The sequence below is a fragment of the Manis javanica genome, chromosome 11 (genome assembly GCF_040802235.1).
Source record: "Manis javanica isolate MJ-LG chromosome 11, MJ_LKY, whole genome shotgun sequence".
NCBI lineage: Eukaryota > Metazoa > Chordata > Mammalia > Pholidota > Manidae > Manis > Manis javanica.
This window is the reverse complement of record NC_133166.1, coordinates 118,809,184-118,834,983: the sequence shown is the minus strand read 5'-3', so window position 1 is coordinate 118,834,983 and position 25,800 is coordinate 118,809,184. Positions and strand designations below refer to the sequence as shown.

At 43.4% G+C, this 25,800-nt stretch overlaps 2 protein-coding genes across 10 annotated transcripts in view; one reads left to right on the top strand and one right to left on the bottom strand.

The window, feature by feature from the left end:
• TMEM216 (transmembrane protein 216) overlaps positions 1-11,575 on the top strand; it is a 13,815-nt gene extending 2,240 nt beyond the window's left edge. For 2 of the 6 annotated variants that reach the window (XM_017652572.3, XM_017652576.3), the window contains exons 4-5: positions 749-950; positions 9,809-10,084. In XM_017652572.3, the coding sequence (XP_017508061.1) occupies positions 749-950; positions 9,809-9,872 (266 nt within the window). In that variant the 3' untranslated portion in view covers positions 9,873-10,084. Of the gene's footprint in view, positions 1-748; positions 951-1,232; positions 1,810-2,025; positions 4,998-9,808; positions 10,085-11,369 lie in introns of those variants that run through there. The other 4 variants (XM_017652574.3, XM_036995824.2, XM_073217674.1 and 1 more) reach the window with 4 other exon arrangements.
• Positions 4,703-25,787, bottom strand: CPSF7 (cleavage and polyadenylation specific factor 7). 4 transcript variants are annotated; one of them, XM_017652567.3, is made up of 11 exons: positions 25,686-25,787; positions 24,950-25,058; positions 19,148-19,366; positions 18,245-18,348; positions 17,716-17,888; positions 14,484-14,898; positions 13,874-13,992; positions 11,493-11,661; positions 10,700-10,867; positions 7,142-7,163; positions 4,703-6,731 (listed from the first exon to the last, which is right to left on the bottom strand). In XM_017652567.3, exons 2-9 carry the CDS (start codon positions 25,001-25,003, stop codon positions 10,705-10,707), a joined length of 1,416 nt encoding a protein of 471 aa, XP_017508056.1. In that variant the 5' UTR covers positions 25,004-25,058; positions 25,686-25,787; the 3' UTR covers positions 4,703-6,731; positions 7,142-7,163; positions 10,700-10,704. The 4 variants fall into 4 exon arrangements, with proteins under 4 accessions (XP_017508056.1, XP_017508055.1, XP_017508058.1 ...); XM_017652566.3 differs by lacking the exon at positions 7,142-7,163; XM_017652569.3 differs by lacking the exon at positions 7,142-7,163 and having other exon boundaries at positions 17,743-17,888.
• Between the last annotated feature and the right edge of the window lie 13 nt (positions 25,788-25,800).

Sequence of the window (25,800 nt, the reverse complement as noted above, 5' to 3'; positions counted from 1 at the left end):
TGTTTTACCATATAAAATTCATATTTTTAGATCTAATAATATCACTTCTAAAACTGTTGAAAAAAACAAACACTTCCACAGATATACAGATGTCTATATGAGAATGTTTCTTGCCATGTTTTGTAACATCAAAAATTAGAAACATCCTTAAATCTATCAATACATAACTAAACAAACTTTGGTATTAATTCAATGAAATTGTTCATAGTCATTAAAAAAGAATAAGGTAGTTTTATGTGGAAAGATGTCTTAACTTATATTAAATGGGAAAACAAAACAGTATTAGAGTATGATTCCATTTTTATAATAATAATATGTGAGTCTACACATATAAAAAAGTCTGAAGCAATATGCAATGTTTTGTAATAATGGCTGTGACCAGCTGGTGAGTCACGGGGTCTATTAGTTTCTGTGTTTTCTAAAATTATTTTCAATAATGATTAATTGAAAAGTTTTCAATGATTATTTGTTATTTTTATAATTAAAATTTTTCCCCCCAAATGAAGATTCCATTGTACCTTGAGTGTGAACTCAGTTGAAAGCAGGACCTTTGGGGTGAATGACTTTAATCCTGTAACTCCTCCAAAGCCTCCAGTTTTTAGTACCGAGGGAGCCCATTTGTAAATCTGCACATCCCACTTTAGGATCACTTTTCTCTGCCTTGCTAGAACATCAGATCCCACCCATCTTCCCTGAGGCCAGGGAAAGCAGGCTGCCTGGAGGTGACTCCATGGGCTGTGTCTGACAGGTACAAAGGGAAACCTCTGCCAACGAAAGATGCCACTTGGTATTAGCGTGGCCTTGACCTTGCCATCGGCCATGATGGCCTCCTATTACCTGCTGCTGCAGACCTACGTGCTCCGCCTGGAAGCCATCATGAACAGCATCTTGCTCTTCTTCTGTGGCTCAGAGTTGCTGCTTGAGGTGCTCACCCTGGCTGCTTTCTCCAGGTACTGCTACTGAGGGACATTTCCTGTCACCTGAGGGTTGGTTCCCATCCCATTCCAGGGAGGGATTCATTGATCTTCTGTAGCCTGAGGGGTCTAGAGGTTTTAAAGAGGAAAAGGGTGTCTATGGGACTGCCTTTTCTGTTTGGGGTGCACAGTTGCCTGCTTAGGGAAGGTATTCTCCTTGTTCTTTGGGGCCAGGATGCTGAGAATATAGAACAGTTTAGGTCAGCTGCTCTTGTTCACTGGTCTTTTAACATTTTGTTTCTTTCTTTCTGCCATCAGTATGGACAGGATTTGAAGTACAAAAATTTCAGCCAGCAGCCCTCATGGGCTGAGACCACACATACTTCGGGTTTTTTAGCCACACCAGTGAGAAATGGTGGGTCAAACTGTCCTGGGAAAGGTTGCGGCTTTTCCTCAGCACAGACATTAGGCAACACACCGAGCATAAGGCCATTGGGCACCATCTTCTAAACCAGGATCAGCAGCCTAAGAGACTCTTCTATACTCCAGTAGAGGGAGGGGCAAGACTGTCCCCATCCTGGCCCTTCTAGAACCAATTCCCTGCTGACCGCAAGTTCTCCTCTTTGAGCATCGTGGCCAGAGCATCTTGTGTGGACCATGCAGGCTCCTTGGGCTTCCAGCAGGACCTGAGCCACACACTCCCTGTACATGCTGTGCCACACCTGTCATGCACGAGCACCAAGCGCCTCAGGATGGCATGCTGCCAGAGTGACACAAAAGCCTCTCGTCTCATTCCTCAGAGACTGAGCTTCAGAACTTTCTTAGTAATTCATCATGTTATTTTTCTACTCTCCTCATGAAACAGACATTTTATAATAAATATGTATTTTCTGTTGTGGGGGCTGCAGCCTTTTCCTTAGGGCACCTTCCCTAGAATTTCATCTACTCTAAGAGAAGATAGAGACTACCCCAGGGGTTTGTACTCAGGTGTGCTTAGTGATCCAGTGTGAGCACAAAGGCAGTGATGAAGGTGTCCCACCGTTTTTTTTTGCCCTGAGCTCCAGCCTGAATTAATCACTAAAGGCACTGCAAACTTCTTTATCTTCTCCAGGTCTTTCATTCTACAAAAGACTGCCTAAGTCATCACCTCTGCCCCAAAGTCAGAATCTTGTCTCTCATACCTCTTACAGATGAATGGTCAGTGCCTTTCCAGGGTGAGGCATGAGTCACTGGAACAAGCATATTCTGAACGTGCAAAATATTTTTTGGTCTTTCATTTTAAAATTTCTAGTTAACATAAAAGAAATACATATCTTTTTTTAAAGGTGGAGAGATGCTGTCCTAGATGAATGTATAATTCCCTTCTCCAGGTAACCATCTTCAAACTCTCACCTTGCTTGGTAGTGGCCGATTTTTTTTCCAGCCACTAGGAGCCGTGACAGAGTTCACTTCCGGAAACCTCGAGCTATGTGGCTCTTCGGCTGTTGGATGAATCCTAGGGTATCTGCTCTCACTCAGTGTAAAAAGTGACTGGCCTTGAAGCATCATGCTGACCTTTCACTTTGCCTGTTTCCTGTGGTCAGGCTCATTCTCTTTCTGCGAAGGTCTCCCCTGTCCACACACTTGTGCTTTGTCTTTTTTCCTACCCTTTCTGTGTCCTTGCTTCCTAGCTGCCTTTGGGGTCTGACCAAAAACTAGTAGATCTAATCAGGTCTAATCAACCATAAACAGTAACAAAAATCCAACAGGAGCCCCCCTGATACTTTAATTACAAGTCTGCAAATACCCTGATTCTCTGCTGCCTCTCACACTGATGGCTTTCTCTAGCCCTGCTTCGAAGTCACTGGCATCAACCCAGAGAGGATCACATTCTCCGTGGCCTCCCTATTTTCATTTAGAGGGTCAGTGGGTAAGGTCACCCTCTTAGCAACACACATAAATGAACAGAAGGCTCAGCTGGAAGTTGAGAGGTGACTTATAATTCAAAGGGACTTTAGAGATCAACTTAATCTAATCCCCCATTTTTCAGGTTTAGAAATGAGGAATTAAGGTAGCCAAGCATCACAGAACCGATTGCTAACAGTTGGAACTAAAAATCTTGTCTTGGGGTCTCAGTCTGGTACAAATAAATTCATTCAGCATACCATTTGAGGATGAGAATGAATGGTTGAAAATGGTAAGATTAGAACAGGAAGTCCTCTTGTTTACTTTATGGCTATCTGGAAGTTTAGTGCATTTGGTTTCCTGTGGATGGCTCTCTAAATGTTCATTCTTACTGCTGCTTGTTGGAGCCACCTCTGAGCCTGCAGTTAGACCAGAGCAGAACATCATACAACGAGGTGGTGGAGGACTGAAATTAGCACAACTAGTTATTTAGGGTTAACATGGTCAGTGGCTGTTAATTTGGTCAGGACAGAGAATTTCACTGGAATGCCAAGGGCTAGCCATTTTACAGCTCATACAGACTTTAAGGACCAACATTCTGGGACAGTGGCAAGTACTAAGCAAAGGACCAGGTCACGTGAGCTGGCAGAGGCCTGCTCAGATAACTCACACTTGTGGCTAGAAGTCAGTAACTGCAGTGGCCATTTCTAGGACCTGAGGTCTTGCCTGCTTTAGGAAGCATGTAGGACACACACATCTGGCTTTTTGGCTTTATACCATGGCAGCAATTTGTAGACTAGTGCCTGGCAGAGTATGTTTAATCCATAGAACTATCTTATGAGGCAGAAGGAAATTGACTCAGATGTTAATTGACTCATGTCCAAGGGCATTCAGCTTAAATGAGTTGAGATTTGACCCAAAGGCCATTCATTGCCTTTTACCATCATGGTGGCTCCTAGATGAGGTTGAAGAAAGTTACTTATTTCTGTAAACTAGCAGTCCTCACACTTTACGTGAAAGTCACCTGGGCATAAAAGGTTTTCACACTTGACAGAGATGGATGCAGCATAGAAATTGGCATTTTTAGCAAGTACGGCATATAATGGAGATGCAGGTGACCATGGACTTGACCTGAGAACACTGGTTAAATTCTGAGAGGCACTCCATCTACTTTTTCCATTCAAGTTTCACATCATCAGAGGCCCTCTGGAAATGTCCTTTCTACTAGAGGTTACTAGTTTTTACACTCATCTTGCCTTTACTGGTCCCCACACACATTGTCACCTGGCCTCTGGTTCTTCTATCATGTAACTCCTCTCATCCTCCTGGCTTTTTAAAGAGCTATAAGCTTTCTGGAATATCAGGATCACCCCACAACATTCTGCTTTCTGATCTGTACTTCCTCATATTTAGATAGCAACTCTACTTACGAAACCTTCACCTTTGTTAACTGATTCTTTAAAAATCCCTGTGTGGAAGACCCAGCAGCTATCATTTCCATTGTACAGATGAAGAGACAGAGTATGTTGCTCATCCATGATTAGACAGATGGTGGAAATAGGCACTAGCATTATCCTCACACTCCTAGCAGAGGAGTCTTCCCTTTCTGAACTTATACTGAACTGAACTGTTTAAGGTGGGGCATTATTCTAAGAATAAAGCTATCTTGAAGGGTAAAGGATGCCTTGGAATTAACTAGGCTGTTGAGATGGCTAAGGAAAGAAGCTCAATCTCAGGGAGCGCCAGAGGCTTGCACTAGAGGTCTCCTAGGTGTACCTCAGGCAACACAAGCCAACATACACCTCCAGCTTAGCACTCGGTCTCACTGTGATCCCGCAGCCTCTGTGTCAGCCCATGCCCATGCCCAGACACCTCGACACATCTATTCAATGCAGAATCCATCAAACAGCTCACACCCCATTTATTATTTAAAAATATTTTGTTACAAAAGGAAAAAAATACAATGCAGTATAAAAGATTGACAGCGTCATCAAGTTTATTACACAATTTTCAACCTATCAGAAAGACAGACAAATCACCGACAACAGGGGGACGGGGCCTTGGCCTTTTTGAGGGTTTTTTTTTTTTCCTTTTGCTATCAGGAAATAAAACTAAAAATTGTGTCATTGAGTAAAAACAAAACAAAAATGGGGAGAAAAAAAGCTTCTCTGGGTAAACTTTTCTGGTATTGTTTTTTTTCCTTAAGCTGTCACCTTACTTGGTTTTCTCTACATTTCAAAAACACCCCTGGAGCCGCTCTTGAGGATAAGCACATCAACTTAACACTTGGCCGGTTGGGTGGGTGCCATGTCCTGAAGTAGAGGTGGGGACAGGGTTGGGGGACAGGGAAAAAAAGCTACAAACCTGCAGCCTCTGCCCCAAGGGAATGTGCCTCTCCAACCCTGGGGGGTACTCCCTCAGTGACCAATTGAGGGCATGTCAGAAACGTGCAAGGGACAGAGGAAGGGTTCAGTTCAACTCAGTCTCTCCCCTCTGAGTCGGGAGGGTCTCCAGTGACCCTACATCTCACGTACCAAGTCTCATCTCACATGCCACGTCTCTTCTCATGTTAGATGTCAAGTGTCCTATAGATGCACACAGAGGTTGCATCCATCACCCCGTGGGTACTATGGGACTATGTTGCTGCATCTTCCTTCAGCAGCAACCACATCACAATTTGGATGTCATGGGAAAAGCAATTCCATTTGCCTGTGTAGAAAATGGCCCCCGGAGTCTGAGCTGAGCTCATTCAAGCTAGGCTCCACTTCTTCCTTGCTCTTTATCAGAGGACAGAAGAACCCTCAGAGTGAGGGGAGCTATTAAGTCAATAGTCAAAAGGTGGAAAGACACCAAATTTGTGACTTTACCTCCCTACTAGTGCTAGGTTATCCCACAGTTGAGTAAAAGTATGTACCTGGGGGCTGCAAGCCCATGCTTACATCAAACCTGACGAAGAGAAGTCTGGAAGCAGGCTGTATCCTGCCCGACTTGCCGCCTTCCCCACTCCTCCCGGTACTTCACGAGGGTTCCTCACTGCTGAGGTCCCATGTCCCAATCTCCCAATGGCAGTACCTTCCTCTAAAACAAGGAAGCAGCCCTGTTGGGGGAAGGTCTCCACATGTGAAATGGAAAAGCCCCAGGGAAAGGAATACCCAGTAGAGCTGGTTATTGCAAGAGGCAACCAAGCACGAAGCAGCAGAGGGTGGTAACTGGCTCTGCCAGGCTCCCCACCAGAACTCAACCTTGTGGGCCTTCTCTGCTTAGGGGGCGCAAGCCCACTGAGGAGGCTGGGCAGCAGGGAGTTGGAACGGTTCAGCCCTCTGGGAGGTCAGGGAAACAAATCATCAATATGTAAAGGTGAAAAGAAGAGGAGAAGCTTTTCATAAGGTAATTTCTGTTCTCATGGTCCCTCCTCAAAGGGCTGGAAAGGCAGAGGAGCTAAAGAAGTTGTACGTTAGCAAGGGCTTTGGACCCTCTTGGCCCCATCGGACCTAGTGCTGAGGGCAGGACTCTGGGCATACTCTGGCACCCCCAGTCACTCCAAGATCTCATGTGGAGCATCCACTGTCTTTGGGAAGGAAGTCTTCCCATCAGCCTCACCACTGATGTGCTCCTGGAAAATCAGAAACTCATGTTTCCTTGGACAAAGCACCACTCTGTCTGGAGACCAGGGGCCTGAATGTGTTCTTCCTGTCTGCCACCCCTCCCAACCACAGAGTCTTTAGGTTCTTTCCCCTGGCAAACGGGAGGTGTGGAACTGGGAGGGCTGCCAGGCAGTCTTCAATCCTGTAGGGCAGAGGGTACTCCTGGGTGTCTTGGGAGGGTTAGGGGTTTGGAGGAAGGGGAAGGGGTGGAACGGCCTCCGTCCTTTAGTCCTGGATCAAGGTGAGGAGATGCAAGTCCATTAAAAAAAATTTGCTTCCAACCAGACTCCTGCAATTGAGAACATCAGAAAAGAAAACACAAATTAGAGGTTACTGTCTCATTAATGGGCTTATATGAGTTACACTGGCATTTTCTAAAGTTACAACATATGAAGTAGGAGATGTAGACAGAATGCAAGCCTGGGAGAGCAAAAGAAAGCAAGCAGGATTGTCTGGCAGTGTCTGGCCCTGTGAGTGGCGAGGCAGTGGTTGGAGAAGCTGCAGTGAGCAGAGAGAAAAAAGCAGTGACATCTTACTTTACGGTCAGTGTGAGAGAGAATGAAATGAGGTCTCAAAGCAATTTGGCTGACTGGCTAGAAAAGTATGGAAACTACAACATTTCAAGAAAAGTTAGTATAAGGGAACATGGGAGTTTAAATACTGTTTCAGAAAATCTATTTTGAGTAAGTCATAGCTTACCTTAAGGGGAGGGGGGTAAAATCTGGAAATGGGAGGGTACAACGGTAAGAGAACAAGTGGTACGTAAGAAAATCCATTAACCCCCATACACCCAAAAGACCCTAGCAGGGGCATGTACTTACACAGGAAACTCCTAAACTTTTTTTCTTTTAAAGAAGCCCTGGTTAAAACGGATTTCAGTGTTCTTACAGGTACACAGTTCTTATAAGAAATGTGTGTGCACGCACAGTGAGCCAGAGAGATTCTAAGTTGTAGTAAAACTGGAGATTTTAAGTTTTTCCCCAGATGACAGCTGTTGGTGAGGGACCAAGCAGCATACTAACACCATGCAGGAGTGATCTGGCCAGGAAAGCAGAAAATGGAAATAAAATGATCAGTAGTCACCATCCAAGAAACCTAATTAGCACAGTTAAGAACTGCCAATAGTAAGACTATGTTAAGCCACTTGTCACATCTCTATCAAACTTAAGGTTGCTAGTAGCTCAACCCTTGTTCCAGTGTTACAGTATCAATCTGTGGGGGTGGCCTGTCAATCTGACCACATAAAACAGAATTACTAGTTAGAAGAAGAAAGGGGGATTATATTCAGGCTAAGGATATATACTAATGCCCACACTGGCAACACAGCCTAACACACAAATGCTCACCCTTTATTTATGTACTTCTGTAACCTGGAGGAGCTGTCCAAGTTAAAACACATCTACAAACTGCCTGATTCTTCTCACTATGAAGTGGTACTATTTCAGCTTGGGATCCTCACAGTCTGTTATGGCTTCTGCCTTCTCTAAATACCTACACAGACAGATGTCTGTCCCCTTTTGTATAAGGGAAACTGAGGCCTTCATTGCCTTCTCAATTTCATGCCACCGGGTTTCTGAATCTTTGCATTGGCTCAGAATTGAATAGAATGCTCAATTTTCATTGGACCAGCAGGACAGGAATGAGGTGAGAAAGACTATTTCAAGTAGGAAAACACCCTATAATGAGAAAAGGGCCAAGGACTACAAGAAGTCAAAGCGCCAGATCACCTAATAATAGGACAAGACCGGAGGCAGCTGCACTGCAGCCCTAGACGGAACACATTTTTTTGCTCTCGGGACGCCTGTCATACCACTATTTCCAACTAAAAGGTACTGTACACAGAGCTTGCCAAGTTCTCAAGATAAATGTACTCTCTCTCCAACATGAAATCTCTAAGTTACAACTTGGTAAACTGCAGAAGGAATTAAGACATCTTATGAGACATTTTGTGGGTGTCTGATTCAGTCCTTTTGGGCTAATTATTTGGAAGGAATGACCAAGATATCTAAGGGTAACTAGGAAAAACAGGGAATTGGGAAACCTGCATCAGAGTTCATTTCCCTCATCTTGTCACAGGCCAGATGACTGTTTTCTGGGAACTGCAGGTTACAGGATTTTTGAGTTACCCAAATTGAATCATCCTCATTATGGAAGACAAAGTCCCATTTTACAGGTGGAAGAAACAAAATGATGGCTAAAGTCTCAGGTTCAGATGTTCAATCCCCGACGTGCTGATCAGCGGATCTCACAATTTCTCTGTCAAATGGCTATGAGGAATGTGTTCTAACTAAATTGAAGATGCTCTGCACAGACCAAGTAACACCTCCAGGGGCCACTTTGATTCTAGTGATGTCTAAAGGACACACATCATGGGCTGCAGTATTAGGGAGGGAGGGAAGCTGGACCCACAAGCAACACTGGCAACTGTGCTACCTCAAACAAGAAACCGGAAATGCGGCTGTTAGAGAAGCTGGGACCAGAGCAAAGCCTTCCTCCACTGCGCGCCCTCCTGCCGGGGTGGGACTGCTAGCTGTTGGTAGGCTCCACCTTCCCTAGGGTCTGCTTTTCTGGAGCATATGTGGAGACCTCTCAGAACTCCTGCAGAGTCTAGAAGTATGTAGAACCCACAGCCTAACTGTTAATTTTATGTGGATTATCCTAGATTTCAGTGGTGGTGTTAAGATTTTGTGGATTAAATGAGTGGTTTAAGAACAGGGAAGAGGCCAGCAAAACAAGTTAGTAACTTTTCATTTTCTCATGTATTCTCCCCCTACAGAAGATGACGAAAAGAATTCCCAGGTATAACTCTGCTTAAGTTAATGGCAGATGCTGCCAAATGACATGGTAGAGGGCATTAGCCGAACATAACAAGACTCTTTGTTGGTTAGTAGGCTGTCACTAGGCAAAACACTGCCATTTTCCAACTGTTTATAATCCAGGTATTGCTAGTGAACTACAGGCACTCAGGTGATGGCGGGTTTCTTCATCAGTCATCCATCTAGCTACCCCAAAGATACCAAACAGAACTGTTCCTACTCCTCACCCTCCTTTCTAATTACCATTACTTCAGGCCAACCAAACTGGCCAAAAAGCAAGGAAGGACAGCTTCACAGTGTGCTTGATGTGAAACCACAGCACTGAAGAGAAACCCAGTCACCTGGGCCATGCAACTGCCTCCAGCAACCACCAACAGGCCACCTAACCAGAGTCTAGACTCCTTTACAGATCTCCACAGAAACAGAGGAGACACACTCATGATTACATACTAGAAACAATCTTTGCTGGAAGCTTTCTTTCAGTTGGGATTGCTAAGCTGGTGGGATGTGACCTGAAACTACATGCTCCCCCCACCCCTGCCCAATACAGACCCTGTCAGAATGAAAACAACAGAAAAAGCACAGCTGAGAGATGTGCAGTGATTAAGTCCTGATGACACAGCCGGAGCCTCTGGATCCAACCAAGCCCAACCCAACTTTTCAGTTACCTGAGTGAATATATACCCTGTACCCCCCCATCTCTCCTGCTTCTGTTTTGCTTAAAACACAAAAAATCACTTCACTGTTTTTTCCCCAAAACAAATACATCCTTCCACTGATGTATCTTCCACATGCTCTCTTAAGTTATTAAATAAACTTTTTTTCAGATCTGCTTTCTCCTGACTAAAGTACCCTGATTTGCAAAATGTTTCTACTAAGACATTTGTTCTTAGAATCATTAATGTTGCACACTGGAAACTAATAAGCAGGTAATGGTCTTACTTTTCTGTCTTGGTCAGTTTTCCTTATTTTTTACTTGGTAGTTTGGTGGGATTAAAATATAACAGTAGTGATAACAAAGGCTACCATTTATTGAGACGTTATCATGTGACAGGTGCCATGAATGCTAAATGCTCTAGATGGATCACCTCACTGAACACTCAACAATTCAGTGAGACATTTACAAGTGAGCAAATGGAGGCACACAAACTCATATGGCTGGAGGAGTTGGGCTTCCACTCTGGCATCTGCCTGCAGACCCTGTGCTCTTCACCCTGTGTACGGTGTCTCAGATACCAGGTCAAGGCAGTCAAGTGACAAGCAAGACCAGCTTAATCTCAGGTCTCTCTCAGGGTGAGACTCATCACACAGGAAATCTGCCTTTCTAAATTTTCAGACACCTAAGTCAAAAGACAGGCTTTAAAAAGAGAAATCATCACTATCGGTAATTTTTCCTTCATAGAAGATCACCTGCCAGGCCAGGAATGGGGCTTTGTCCCACCTTTCTCAGTGGTGCCGGTCCCGTTCCCTGTCCCGGTGTCTCTCATGCTCCCGGTTCCGGTCTTGAAAATAATCATCATGCCGATCTTCATTATGAAGCAGGTCCCGGTGCCTTCTACTGCTCTCACGGGACCGGCTAGGTGACCTCTCTCGGGACCGATGTCTTTTCCTATTAGAAAGATCCTTCAGCCTCAGTTGGCCCACCACATTCTTTCCAAGACAGCTGTGTTTTGGTGTCTACCAGCATTGATCTAAACTACTCTTCCATTATGGGCCCACTGTCTGAGAAGTTAGCTCTTTGAGGACTAGTCTTTCTTGGGAAAATAACAACAGTTAAATTTGTTGACATCTGTATCAGGCACAGTGCAAAAAGCTTTACATGCTTCTCTCACCTAATCTTTACAACAGGTCTGTACAAGTATTATTACTGCCCCTTTCTTAAAAATGAGAAAAATGGGACTTGGAAAGTTGATTAATTTCCATATTCCAGGTCATACAGGTAGTTACAAACAGACTTGGGATTCAGATCCAAGCATGGATAGCTCCAAAACCCATGTCCTTAACTGTACCAGTCTCTCCTGTTTCCTAAATAAGTCCACTGCCTCACCCAGCACAGACTCCAGACATTACAACATTTACTAATGCAAATGTTTAATTCCTTCCCCTTAAAGACATCAGAGCTAGGCTGGCTCTTCCATATAGGACCTTGCCAAGTTTACTGTGCTCCTTTTGCCCTCTGCCAGCCTGGAAGAGTGCTGTTCAGGGCTGGCAGGCTGCTGAAGCAATCAACTCACCTGGATGAGCTCCCACTGGCACCCACACTGTAGGACTTGGCTTCAATGCCATGAAGACAGTCCTTAAGAGAGGAGATGAGGACCCGGCAACGCTCATCATTGGCGACCCGAGACTGTTTGATAACAGCAATGGCTGTGAGCAGCGTCTCAATCGCGTCGCTGTAATCCCCTGATGGGGGATGGACAGGAAAGGCCAAGGATAAGTAAAGGCAGTAAACTAATTGGACCAAAAAGAGAACTCAGGAGGACACAACCAAGGGTAACCTGCTCTCCCAGGGAACCACATGGTAAAATGGATGAGGCAGAAGTGGCAGGTAGAAAACTAGTGGGCATCTACATTCCAGTGGTGTAGTGGATGCATAAACTGGTACATTCTTATCTGAGGGCTATGTGACAATATCTATTAAAATAAACTGTGCATACTTTTTGACCCAGTGATTCTAAAAATGTTCACACTTCACAACTATGTATGTTCAACAATGTTTGAGCAGTGTTTGTTTTATCAAAGAATTCGAGACAATTTAAAGCTCCTTCAGTAGGGGCTGGCTCTGTAAATCATGAAATCACATAATCACAGTTCTATAGAATACCACAGTTATTAAAAAGCATGAGGTAAACCTGAGATGCAAACATAGTAATCCATGCAAAGTCCTTAGTACAGTGCCCAGCACCTAGTAAAGGCTCAATAAACATTAGGTATTATTATATATTGATATAATAGATTTTCAGAATATATTAATTTCTTGAAAGTTACAAAATTACATTCTGTTTTTGTAAAAATAATCAGTTATATACTGTTATATGCATAGAAAAAAAATACCTGGAGGATAGACACTAAATTATAAAAGATGATCTTGGTGGTAGTTCTTGTATAGAGGACTTGATAAACATTTTATTATTTCTAATCTAATTACTTCTAAATCTGAATTATTTCTAATCTATAATCATGTGTGTATACATATATATGACATATATTGAAAACATATATATGTAGTAATTTATATATCCTGAATTATACTGCCATCAACAACTAGCCTCTTCATTTCCCAAATGTGAATAATGCTTGGCTCAGAAGAGTGGTCTCAGGGTGGGTACCTGCACAATGCTTTTCCAAGCTAAGTCAAGAGCATTAAGGACAGAAGATAATGTGAGGAAAGCATGAAACCAGACAAAGGTCCAGGGATGATGAGGACTGGTAGCTTCCTCTGTGCAAAGCAGTATGAACAAAATGGAAGCTATGGGAGAACTGTGATGCTATGGTGGTCTAGGAGCACCAGGATGTTAGCTCTACCAGGGTAAAGAAATTTTGCTTATTTTGTAGGCATTCAATAAATATCTGTGGTTTAAACAACTGGAATGAGAACAACAAAAAGGGAGGGAGACACTAAACTCAATTACTGATCATTTCAATGTGAAGGAACTGGTGGGAAAGAATAGTCATTATTTTCTTATACTCTTCTGTATGTCTGACTTGTTACAATGAACACAGATTACTTTTTGAGTCACTCAGATGCCAATGAAGATTTCCTGATAGAACAAAGAGACTACATATGCTGTCTTTAGCCTACTCTGTGGATTCAAATTTTACAGCCACAGATGAGAAATGACAGAAAACAGATGATAATATTTAGAGTTCACTTGTTTCTTAGGAGCTCTGACAGCCTGCATTTACATTCATGTGGGAAATTCACAGGAAGGACATAAATATGACTAATACCATAATGTGAAACTTGGACCAGTACTGAAACTTCCCATACTCTCTTAGGAACCAAAGATTCTGTGCCCAGGGCTCTCAGAATTACGGTTTTGGGTTCTGCCCACTTAATACTAACAGCAGGGCAAGAGTTGTCTCTAAGGGCTTATTACGCCTTAAGATGACACCCAACAAACCTGCCTCCTTCTAGGAGAGGCTACATGAAGGTCACCAGCTCTGCCTGGTCCCCTAGATGTAATCAGTTTCATATCAAACCATCATCTAATTGAGGCATCTATCCTAAAAACCCAGGGTCTGTATTTCGCATTGGAACCACTACATGGACAACAGATCCACTCATCCACCACTGAAATCAAGATCTGCATGAGACAGGGATTTCACTCTACAGTAAATACCACAATGAGATGTTACTAGTTATTTATTTATGTTCTAGGCACTAAGCTGGTTTTCAAGGGGCAGGTCTAGATAGTGGATAATAATAAACACTACCACTGGATCTTCCCGAAAGTCAAGAAATGAGGTTACATATTGCTTTTCAAAATGTACCACTCTTTAACAATTTCAGAGTGCTCCAACTTTATCTTATTGCACTTGTTGCCAACGGAAATGACAAAACAATGGAAAAACTAAAGGTACGAAGAAGGCAGCAAAGGTAAGGGGGAATTACCTGCACTGGCTCCAGATACGGCTTTGGAAATGGCACTGCTGGAAATTGCTCTGTTTCGCTTCATGATCTCTTCAAATTCTGCTTCACTCACTGTAGAGGGCGGAGGCGCCGATTCTCGGCTGCACAGAATCAATACCATTCCTGTTTGCCCATGCCCCTCATCCCTGCCATACTCCATGGTACTGTTATTTAACTCTGCTCTCCCATACAACATCTTAAATGCTTCTTAGCCTGTTTACATTTTAGGTAACCATAATCTCTTTAAGGACAGCCATATATTTTTGTGATTTTGGTATGACCAGTAGTACTGGGCATTGACAGCATTGCTAATAGCCACGTATGGCAGTCAATTTAACCAGGCTCCTTAGAAAGGGATACAAAGGACATGGTTTGGGTAAAGAGGTAAAGATACAAACAAAACACCAAATAAAAATATCATCTAACAGGCAGTTAACTATTTCCTGGGCCTCAACACTAGAACAAGAGTTTCCACAAGAGAAAACACAAGAATTCAGTGCTGGCGTTCTTCCTCAGGGAGGACAGAACACGTGACACACTGCCTATCCTACTCTACCTGGCTCAGACCTGAAAGGAACAAGACAGTCCTCACCTGCCATGGTGATTATAGGGTGCTGAGGCCTTCATGTAAGTATCAGGTGGAGGCCCCACTGTGGCATTTGGTGGGGGGAAGAAGGCTGGGTTGAGGTGAAGGGCAGGCGGGATGGCGCCAGGGGGAGGTACAGCAAGATGAGGAGGTAATCGAGGAGGAGGGGGCATGAGATGCTGGTAGTGGATGCCAGGAGGAGGAGGAGGGACCCCAAAGCTTGAGGAGAGAGGTGGTGGGGGTGGAATTGGTGGTGGGGGCAGACCCATCAGGGGGAGGGCTGAAGGAGGGCGGTTGAAGTAGGGCAGCACGCTGGGGGGCTTATCCACGCGGGCAGATGAGGGTACAAGGCTCTCAGACGGTGTGGCCCGTCCATCAGTAGAATCACTAGAATCTCTGGAGTGGGCCCGTGGAGGTATTCCTATGGAGCAAAACAGAGCTAATGTTACTGCTCAGGCTGTACACATACTTATGGGACCAGCTCATCCTTCAGCAAGAGTCATCTGATACCATACTGAGGAAGGTGTCAGGCAACTGAGAAAGAATATAAATCATCCATTATCCTTTCTTTGGTCTCAGAGAAAAAGGTCAGAAGCAACTTAAAGACATAAACCCAGAATGCAATACTATCCTTAATTCTATGTTAAAGACTGTTCTTTATCCCCTAATTTTTAGTGCTTCATGTTTAATTTATCCTTAGGGTTGTTTTCTATTTTTACATGCCAAGCAACCCCGACAAGAAAATGAATTTTGAAATATGTTCACTAACGTTTAGCTGGATTCAACGTGATTTGAAATCCCACATTCCCTGATGAGATCAGGGCCTCTCTCCTTAGACGGGTACTAGTTGACCTTTTCCACTCTGTTGTACACTTGAAATTTCCTTTTTGCCTTGGTGCTTTGGACAGGTTAGGGGAAGAGAAGGAAGGGTAGAGGATGGATGACAATTCTTCCATCCACATAACAAAACTGGTAATTGGGATGGGGAAGAGACATACAACAAGGAGTAGAAGATTAGAGAGAAAGTGAGAGGTAAAGAGAAAATGGGAGATAAGCCAAGAAAAGATCTGCCCACAGAATGAGCAGACGGCACACAGCTGACAGAAGGTACTCCTAACAAAAGCTTGTACAAAACATGCCTTGGATCTGGGAAACCCCGACTACATTTCAGTGGCCCAAAGCCTCTACCTTTCCGAGCAGACTACCAGGAGCGCCATCACAGCACACTGGTGAGGTGCTGTGCACAACAGGTGCTCAAAACACGTTTGTATACAGCTGGAATGTGGCTCTGACAGGTCACTTGGTTGAACTTGTTCCCTCTCTCCAATTTAATAGTCTTCTCTAAGCCTGATTAATGTGGAATCCAAGACAAGAACATGCTCACACGGCCTGGGAGTCTGGGGGGTACAAAGTTCCTCTAGCAGACAATGTGGAAAGAGGGATGAGCACTCCTTGAACTACAGCTTGTCAGTGATTAGCGAGCCCAACTCCCGATTAAAGCACAAAGTGGCACTTTTCACCCAGGGAACCACCTTGGTGTCTCTACTGCAGGACATGACCAGTGCATCTCACAGCACTCTCCTGCTTCTCATGGCTCAAACACAAGGCAGTCTGAGTCTTCTGAGTTCTCTCCACCTGGAGAAGAGCTACTAACAAGAGTGCTTCTCTGAAAGCTAGCCACTTCCCAGCTACTGTTCCTACATCTGCAAGGGTTCTGTTTGTATCTATGGCTGCAATCCCAAGAGTAGCAACTGTTTTTAAGCAGAGAAATCCAGCAGCTGTACTTAGTGAATTAACAGAGCTCAAGTCTATCAAAGTGACAGAGCAGAAATGCACCACTCAGGCATCATCATCATTTCAACAAAGGTAACACCAAGGAATAAAAAGCCAAGCAGAGGTAGGAATGTTACCTCTGCTGTGCCTGTAAAATTATGCTTCTTAGGAAAGTCAGAACAGGGTTGAATTACAGAGTAACTTGGGAACAGAAGGGACTTGTAAATTCAAGTTGTCAAGGAGAAAGTGTATGCCTTCTAACCCAGAACAATGGGGACTCACAGCACGTTTATCTAGGCTCTCAGTAATAGTTAAAAGGAACAGTTATTCCTATGCTAGGGAGAAGTGGCCATATTTACACCTTCAATCAAGGTCCCAGCAGACTACCCAATCAAAAAAGGCACTATTTGGAGAGCAGGACCTATGCCGTGACAGACTATAGGTGATGAATCTTTGCCACTCTCCCATCCCCCCAACTGTAGTAAAAGAAGGTAATTTGCTGTTTCAGGCAGGGCTTTGCAGGGCAGTTGCACCTTGTGAGGTCAGGACAATCCCAGGTGTGGTCCTCAGGTTTCGCAGGTTCAGAAATTCGATTTTAACACTTCACCTAGGGGTGATCGAACCCTAGGAGATTGATTCACGCTAACCAAACTCACAAGAGACTGATTCATAAACCAGAATGCCAATTTATTAATTTACAATGAGAAATGTAACTGCCAAGCAGACCGGAATACTTGTGTCGGCTGGTCAGCGCATTCTCTTCCCAGTAGGAGAGCCTAGTTGGGAAACCAAATTAGTATCAGAAGGTGGCTTAGTGAGTACAGAGTCAGAATAAAGGGAGTTAAGGTGAACTTAAGGGATACTATCATCAAGCTAAGGTATATGATGCAACTTTCTTTACTAATGGGAAACTGCCAAGCAGACTAATAAGATACGCGGTAATCAAAAGGGCACCCTCTTCCCTGGACAATGCTGGAGATGTTCGATTCTCATTCCTTAGCACTCTCTCTGGCAGATCCTCACAGGGCATCCTCCCTGTGTGTGTTCATGACAAGGTTATGGCCATCTTTATTAACCTTACTTACATGTAGGGCAGCTGCTTTTTGGCACATTTTTACAATTAAGCCTATTTTTAAAGTAGAAACACATAACTTAGAGTCGACAGAACTTTAAATGTCGTGTATCTAGTTCACCTGGGGAAACAGGCCTTAAACAGAAAGTGACTTGCCCAAGGTCACATAATGAGTTAGTGGCAGAACCAAACAGTAACCTGAACCCACCTGGCTGCCAGCACAGTGCTCTTTCTGGTATACAGCCTCATTTTTTGGCCCACCTAGTGACCATGCCACCACCCACCACCACCACCACCCACCCTCCCCCAAACTCCTCCACATTGTAGGCTAAGCCTACACACAAAACACAAACCCACAAACACCCCCCCTTCATACAGATGGTCTCCACGTACCCCCTCTTGGGACTCGGACGCACTCACGTTTCCGAGCCTGTGCCTCAAACTGTGACAGGTTTTGCCGGGTGGCTGGCCTCACGTCCACTTTTTCTCCATTAAGAACTTTTCCCGGCAAGAGTTCCAACAATTTGTGGACAGAGTTTTCAGAGGCTACCACCACCTCAGCATACCTTCAGGAAGAAAAATTAAAAATGAGTCAGATCTATTAGACAGCTGAGAGAGGAACAAAAAATTCTCTTCCACTTCTAGTGAAAATTGGTAAAGCAAAAGACAACTTGCTTACATAAAACACACATACAAAAAGGTGTTGGCCTATAATCTTCCTATTTGGAATTAGAAATCAGCTTTCTTTGCTGCTCAATGGATGGCTGTTCTAAGGTCCTTGGTCCCCATTCTAAGGCAATTTACCAAAACCAAGGCAGTAAAATGGGCCAGGGGTGGGAGGGATTAAAATCTAGGGCTGAAATACAGTGCAGATCTTATTCCAATGGTTAAAAACTAAAAGGGGCTCAAATCCAGACCTCACCCTTTGGACTGGCCATTTGCTCGATTCTCTGCAAATTTCAACTCCACCACATCATAGACTCCTATAGAGCGAATAACCTGGATCAGCTGCTGGTCTGTGGTCCACTGGGGTTGGCAAGATGGAAAAGGAAGAGTGTCAAGAGCTACACACCCCCCCACCAGAGTCCCAAATCCTTTCCCCAAACCTAGGATTCTAGTCACACTCATAACTTCCTACAGGAAACCCAAGGGCTGATCAATATTTCAACTTATTGTCCTTACCCACACAGAAATCCAAAACCACCCATCCTCTCCCCATCTTTAGACATTAAAAAGATTAAAACCTATTTTAACTTTGCCATTTGGGCTGGCTGATCTTCAGTTCAAACTGATTACTAACAACGTTTAATTATAGACCTGATACGCTGGTTTGACCATTGTCAGGAATTTTCCCCTCAGTATATACATCTCCAAATAGGGAAACCCCCCCCACCAGCCCAAAAACATGTCAGACAATAACTTTTGCAGAACCACCACCACCTACCCCATGTGTACTACAGCCATCAAGATCTTTGATCTCTATCACCCATAATTACCACAGGACCATCTAATAACCACTAAGAGTTCAAAGTGTTCACTCTGAAATCTCATCCCACAGATGGCCCTGCCAGACATAAAGCCCCAGGGTTGGGGCAGTAACAAGATGGCAGAAAAAGCAACTACCCACTTAATCATTGCTTTCTTCGGCACCAGTACATCCTCAGGATAGTTCTCTTTCAGAGATCAATGCAACCTGATCCCAGGAAAAAGAAATCCAACCCCATCAGGGCACAAAACAGTTCAACAGTGGTTTCTGAAAATGCCATCACCTCCCAGTGATCTCCCTCCAACCCACCCATAATACTTTGTGGTTACGCATGCTCACCCAGGAGAAGCTGCCCACATAGACCGCAGCTCGCCTATTACGCAGGCCACTGTAAGTGTACAGAATTGCAGGGGTCTTGTTATTGGGTTTGGGAGATGGCTCCTGGCGAACAGGAGGCGGCGGCTCTGTGCTGCTGCTTCTGTCATCTGAGGGCTGTGAGGTGGCTGTCAATACGTCATCATACAGGTCAATCTGGTCTGTATTGTTGAACTCTGGGTCCTAAGGGATGAAGGGTTGGCAAAGGCGGGTTCACAAACCTTCTCTTTTGTTCACTCTATTTCATTCTAGTTTACTTAGAATCCACAGTCAAACACTTTATAAAACAGCATACCAAACTTGCTGGTTTTACTTTAGGAAACCAGGTAAGAAAAACTTCCTCATTTAAAAAAGTTTCATTTAATTTTGCTTATGTAGGTTTTCTCCCAAGACCCTGTTAATAGTCCGCAATATTTCTAGCTTTAGCCAGCTGTGAGACTCAAAAGATACATGATAATTAAACAAGCAAACTAAGAAAGCATAAAGATGCACCTATTGTTATTAATGAGGTCAGCTTCTAAAGGCCACACTAAGATACACTAATGAAGGTTTATTTTCAACATCTTATGCTATTCCCAAAATCAAGAGTTAACACAAAACTTACTATTCTACTTAATAAGTAACAGAGTATATTTATTTAGAAACAGAAATGTTAAAGTAGGAACCAAAATGCAAAAAAGAAAGGGAGTTAACTGGTTTAAACTTTTTCATTTACACAAACTGTGTAGGGAAGCTCTAAAACTTAGAGTACACACTACCAGCTTTCTAATACTAATCAAAGAAATTAAACAATGTAAGTTCTCTAAAATGTAAGGGTCAGAAAACAGGACAAGCATCCGTATCATAAGCTATATCATAGTAATATGCATTTACTGTATGACTGTGTACTCTGGAAGATATGTGAGATACGCTTTTTACCTATGTGATACATTACTGTTACAGACTGAATGTTCATGTCCATCTAAAATGCTTATGTTGAAACCCTACTCCACAAAGTGATGGTGTTAGGAAGTAGGGCCTTTGGGAGATAGTCAGAAGTAGATGAAGTTTCGAGCGTAGAGCCCTCATGAATGGCATTAGTGCCCCTGTAAGAGTCAAAAGAGTGCTTGCTTTCTCTGTTCTCTAGCATGTGAGGATACAATAACTTGGAAGAGCACCCTCACCAGAACCAGACCCTGAATTCAGCCTTCTAGCCTGCAGAACTGTGAGAAATAAATTTGTTGTTTATAGTCACACAGTTTTCGGTATTTTATTATAGCAGCCCAAGCTAACATGATATCCCCCAAATCTTAAGAACACAAGAACTACTATCAAGGAATTTTAAAGAGTCAGATTTTACAATGTTATTATCTCAGAGAGATCTTTTCATGTCAAGGATCGGACAAGTACTTTGTCAGACAACATTCTAAAACATTCAAAATGACAAAGACAGGGAAGTTCAAAGTGTTTTGGGAAACCACAGCTCATCCATGTCACTGATGTTTTTTTTAAGAAGGGAATAAAGAAGAACCTACATTAGGTAACTTTTCTAGTTTCTTGATGAAAGAGTCATTTCCTCTAACACAAGTCAGCACAGGAAGCTCCAATAACTTTCTCCCTCCAATACCATCACCAAAACTGGTGATTCTGAAGTGAGATAAGAGAGACTCAAGACAAAATTCATTGTTAGACCTTCATGCCATCACAAAATACTGGAAACAATCTTTCCGTTTCTCAGTTTATCTGAACTATAATGGAAAAACATACACAATAAGACAATACCACTAGACTTCTGATAGTGAAGGTGAAAGGATTCTACTTCCTGGGTCATGTAAATAATTTCAAATAATTTCAAATTATGCATACCCACGAGAGGAGACACCCAACAGGAGAAGAGTTTAAACTTTGTAAAAATGTCAAAAAAGGAAAGGCAAAAGAGAGTAAACACTTTAAGAGCAACTTAATTTTTGAGAAATGGAATCAGGCAGAGAAGCCCACAAAGGCTGTTTTATGTAGTTGAACCTATAAATGAGGATATTGTGAGTGTGTGAAGAACGGGGAAAAGCTAACACTGGAGAGCACAGAGTGGATATAAACTGAGTAAGGTAAAGATGCCGAAGGCTAATAACACTTTGTGCGTGAAACACCTCAAGGCCCTTATATCTCAAACTATCCATACTCTAGACTAACCACTTTTTTATTCACGTACTAGGTATGGTGATTTGCTCTTGGGGTTCAAAGTAGAGAAGGACTTAGAAACCATTTGATCCTCTCCAGTACTCTAATCCCTCCCCAGAGAGCACCACTTCACACCAGGGTGCCCCCCTATTATTTTAGATCAAGGACTTTGAAGTGGAACTTAAAGGGAATAAGGAAACACACTATTCATTTTGGATAGTCATGGAACCAAATCGGGATTACTTCCATGCAGTATCTGTAATTCAGAGATGTGTGACTAAAAGTTCTAATACAAAAAATTAGGGAACTAACATGCAGATTTGCAGATGACATTATCACCTAAGATAATCAGCTCAGAGATAAAACAGATCCCCAGGAAATCCTTCATACTATAAATCTAAGCAAACTATCTACTCTTTCAGGGTCCCTTAGAGACCATGACAGACTCAATCCTGGAAGAGTTTGGTATCTGGGTCACCTTACTTTAAGAAACACAAAGGATTCAATGACTGCAAATTGTCAACAAGATTCAAACCATCTCTCTCAGCCATAGAGCTTCAGTTCAAAGCTTCTGATACACAGGACAAGAGGATTCTACTGAGAATTTTACTGAAGGAACAATGTCTCAAGTTGTGCTTGGATTTAATCTTGTCACAACACCAATTCATTTTACTTCTTCAGTGGTTAAAACAGAAAGATAAGGGCCTGAGGTTTTCTTGATTACCAAATGAACTGATGATTTATGCAGTACTGGATTAGGTTAAAGCAAAACCTAATTCTACAAATTAAGTGAAAAAATAAATGTTTACATACATTGATGCTGAAGGTTTCACTCCAGGAGATAAAAAAAAGGAAGTATGTATTTAATACAGTTTTTTCAGGAAATAATTTGTGTTTTAAACAAGCAGGGAATTGTGATTGTCTCATGAAGCTTCTTAACAAGAGAACTCGCAGAACTTTGACATTTAAGTAAGAACTACTCTACTTGTATGCTCAATGTTCTTACCCTTCAGCCCCCCTTTTCTCTGACATTTGAGGGTAGTAGTAAAGCCTAGGATTTTTCTCAAAGCAACTACTCCATTACACTGTTTCTTTTTAATTGTAACCAAAGCTCAAAGTTTCTGACTTTTATAATTGCCATTTCACATCTGTTACCTTCCACCCTCGCTCCCTGTTGCTATTCACACTGCCCTCAACCCCCAGGAATGGAATCTCTCCTGAGTAGAGGGATCCATTTTTTTTCCTCCTACCTCACTAGTCCCAACACAGCTTAGCAAACAGAAGTAGCTCAGTAAAGACCTGTGGATCAAAGTAAGGAAAAGAACTGGGCATACTGTGCAAAGCACCTATTTTAGCACAAGGAACAGAGACAAAACACTCAGCAAAGCGGCAGCTCGTGGTCACGTTTCCAGAGTTCTCCCCAGCCCAAGAGAGCAGCTGAGACTCTCAAGACTCTCAGTGTAAGACGAGTAAAGTGATTCTGCAAAAGAGATTTTTGCAGCATATGTTGTAAGAGATCAGAACATCAGTACCATAGGGTTATATCTAGGAACTGTGTTCATTTTGCCTGAGGAGCAAAGTGCATAGTTCGGCTTAAGGTGAATCAATAATATTCTTAAAACAGTCTAAAACACAATCCATACTGGCTGCCTTAAGTCTACATTTGCTTTTAACACTGCAAGCCAAACAGAGCTTTTATCATTTCTTTAGCTGCCTTTAAATTACATTAAAACCAGTTTTCCCAAAAATTAACTCATTTGTAGGGGAAAAGGCACCCCTCCCCTGACCTTCCACAGATATAAAATATTTAAAATTTATACTTTGACTTGTGAAGCCTCAATTATTGTCTCTTTCATATAAATGTTTATTAGTCTGCACACCATCTTTAGCCTACCTTAAACCCATAAAAAAGTCCTTTTTAACTGAAGAGACCACAGAACTGTAGAGAACAATGTCTTCTACCCTGACAAAGCAGTGATGACTGGACAAGGCCTGTGTCTTGTCTATGACCTACAAGATATACTGATGAACAAGTTATGAAATCTCATTTTCTCGGACCAATAATGGTTAGCCCTCTGGTCAAGAATCCTATTCTGCCCATTTCCCAAAGTAAATCAGTAGCACTGTTATCAACCCACAGATAAGGAAACTAAGAAGAAAAAAGGCTTTTTATTAATAATAGAGAAGAACTTAGGGAGAAGGACTTCTTCTGTTCTTGCTATTCTGTATTAAAAAAAAACTTAACTTGTTAAAAGTAGTAAAAATCTGGTTCAAAATAATATGGAAAACCTAAGAAAGCAATGGTTTGTGATTAAATTAATACACGAAGTCTTTCCTTTTATCCATAAATAATGATTTGACTTAAGATTAAAAAAATTTTTTTCATGTAGTTAAATCAGTCAGCAGCCACACATAGATGACTCGTTTACCTGAGGAGACAAGGGGAAATGACTACTGAAAAGTGTAACTGGTGAAGCTGTACATAGAGTCCATTACACTACTTTCACCACTTTTGGGTTTTAAAGTCTCCATGTTAAAAAAGGCATGAAGCATACAATTGTTTTTTAATACAAACTTGTGACAAGTAAAAAAAATAGCATGTAACAGCCTCTTCTGTTGCCTCATATCAAAGTCAGGGTCATTTTCCTTTTCTAGTCTGTTCTTTTTATCCTTTTTCCAAGTCCTTATGTGTACCCGTTGAAAGGTGCCAATGGGAACGAACCAGCTTACTAAGTAGAATGGTGCTCAAAACAATCCAGGCCAGATATTAGTAAGTTTTTAAAACAGACTTTGGAACACTCTTGAGATGTGACCTCAAGAGTTCAGAACTGAACTGTGTATGACATTACTGTTTCAAAGGGAATCATTGTATCATGTTCCTTGACATAAAATAGAGACCAACAAATCCAACTTAGAGTGTATGAGTCCATACCTGCCTTTTTTTCTTTTTTTTAAAAATGTGTGTGTTCAGTACCTTTACCTCTCCCTCCCAAACAAGAAGATTTAGCAATAAAGTTTAATAATATAAAACAAAATACACCAAAACACCTATGGACTTGTCAAGACTGGAATCAAGCTATTTACAGAAGAAACTAAGATGTAAAACAATCGGAATGGAACTGAAATTAAATGTTAAGGAATCTTTTATACTGTGCCTTTGTCCTGCCTCATGGGAGAAGGGACTACGTTTCCCCAGCTGCGGTTTTGAGAAAATCGCAAAGGAAAATGTATCAGCATTGTCCTCATGAATAACTAGAGCAAACAATCCTGATTTTTAAGTGTGGTTAGTCTTTGAGGAGACTGACATTCAACTTCAGCTTCCTGGGGGAGCAAGTTCCACAGGTTGATTCACCATTGTATTAACCTTGATTTTTATTTGCTCTTAAGTAAAAGCCTTTAAAATTAGGCCTAGAGGCTCAAATTAACATTAAGAAGGATAGTCAGAAGACTTGAAAGTCTGTGCGAGAGGGTACATTTTAGGACCTGACAGAGGTGTATTCAGGCCTAGCAGTTTCTCAAGGACTGGCACAGCTTGGAACCACTGGAAGTTTGCTGGAAGTGATTCCTCAACTGATCTAGAAGAGCTCAGTGCTCCCGATGAGTCCTCACCTGATTGAACTCCTCGTCAGCGTATATGTCAATCAAATCCACTCCTTCTGACATGGCTCCGGAAAGAAGATTGCGAACACGGAGAGAGGAAAAAGTAAGAAAGATGCCTCTGCAGTATCCAAAAAGAGGGAAAGATTAGAAGACATAAGGGTCCTGGGCTGGGAAGAGGGCAATGGTTGCCAACCTCCCGTCTCCAGAGACGCAGCATCCCGGCAGCCCAAGCTCAGCCCCACCCGCTCCGCCCCGCCCCCGGCTTCGCACCGCCCCTCGCTCTCCCAGGCCGCTGGGGCTCGCGGGGCTCGCTGCCCATCACCCTTGGGCCCGACCCCGAGCTGTGCCGCAGCCGCCTGTGGCGCGACCAGGAAAGTCCAGGCCTCTCTCTGCTCCTAAGGGTCCTCGGACGGCGCTGCGAAGAACGACCGCGGCGAAGCCCGCGGCCCTACCCCGCCGCACCTGACTAAACCCCAAATTGGTCCCAGCTGGAGACCCTGCGGGTCCTGGAGCTCCAACAGCCTCCGCTCCCCACCCAGGCCCAGCCCTTGCCCCCGGCTAGGCCTGTCCCGCTCCCTCCCCACAGATCCGGCCCAGCGCCCTCGGCCCCGTCCCTCAGAGGCCCGCGCCTCCCTCTGTCCACCGACTCCGGTTGCGTCAAACTCAACCGACCCCCTTCCCGTCTCAGCGCCGACCCCGAGCCCTCTTCCGGCCCAGCTGGTCCCCGGCCGCGCGCCCCCGTTACCGGGAATATGGCGGCGGCTGTGGCGAGTCCGGACTAGGCCTGAAGCGCGCGAACCGCTCTCGGCCCCAGGTCCCGCCCCCCCCTCGCCGCCGCCGCCACTGGCGTCACACGCATA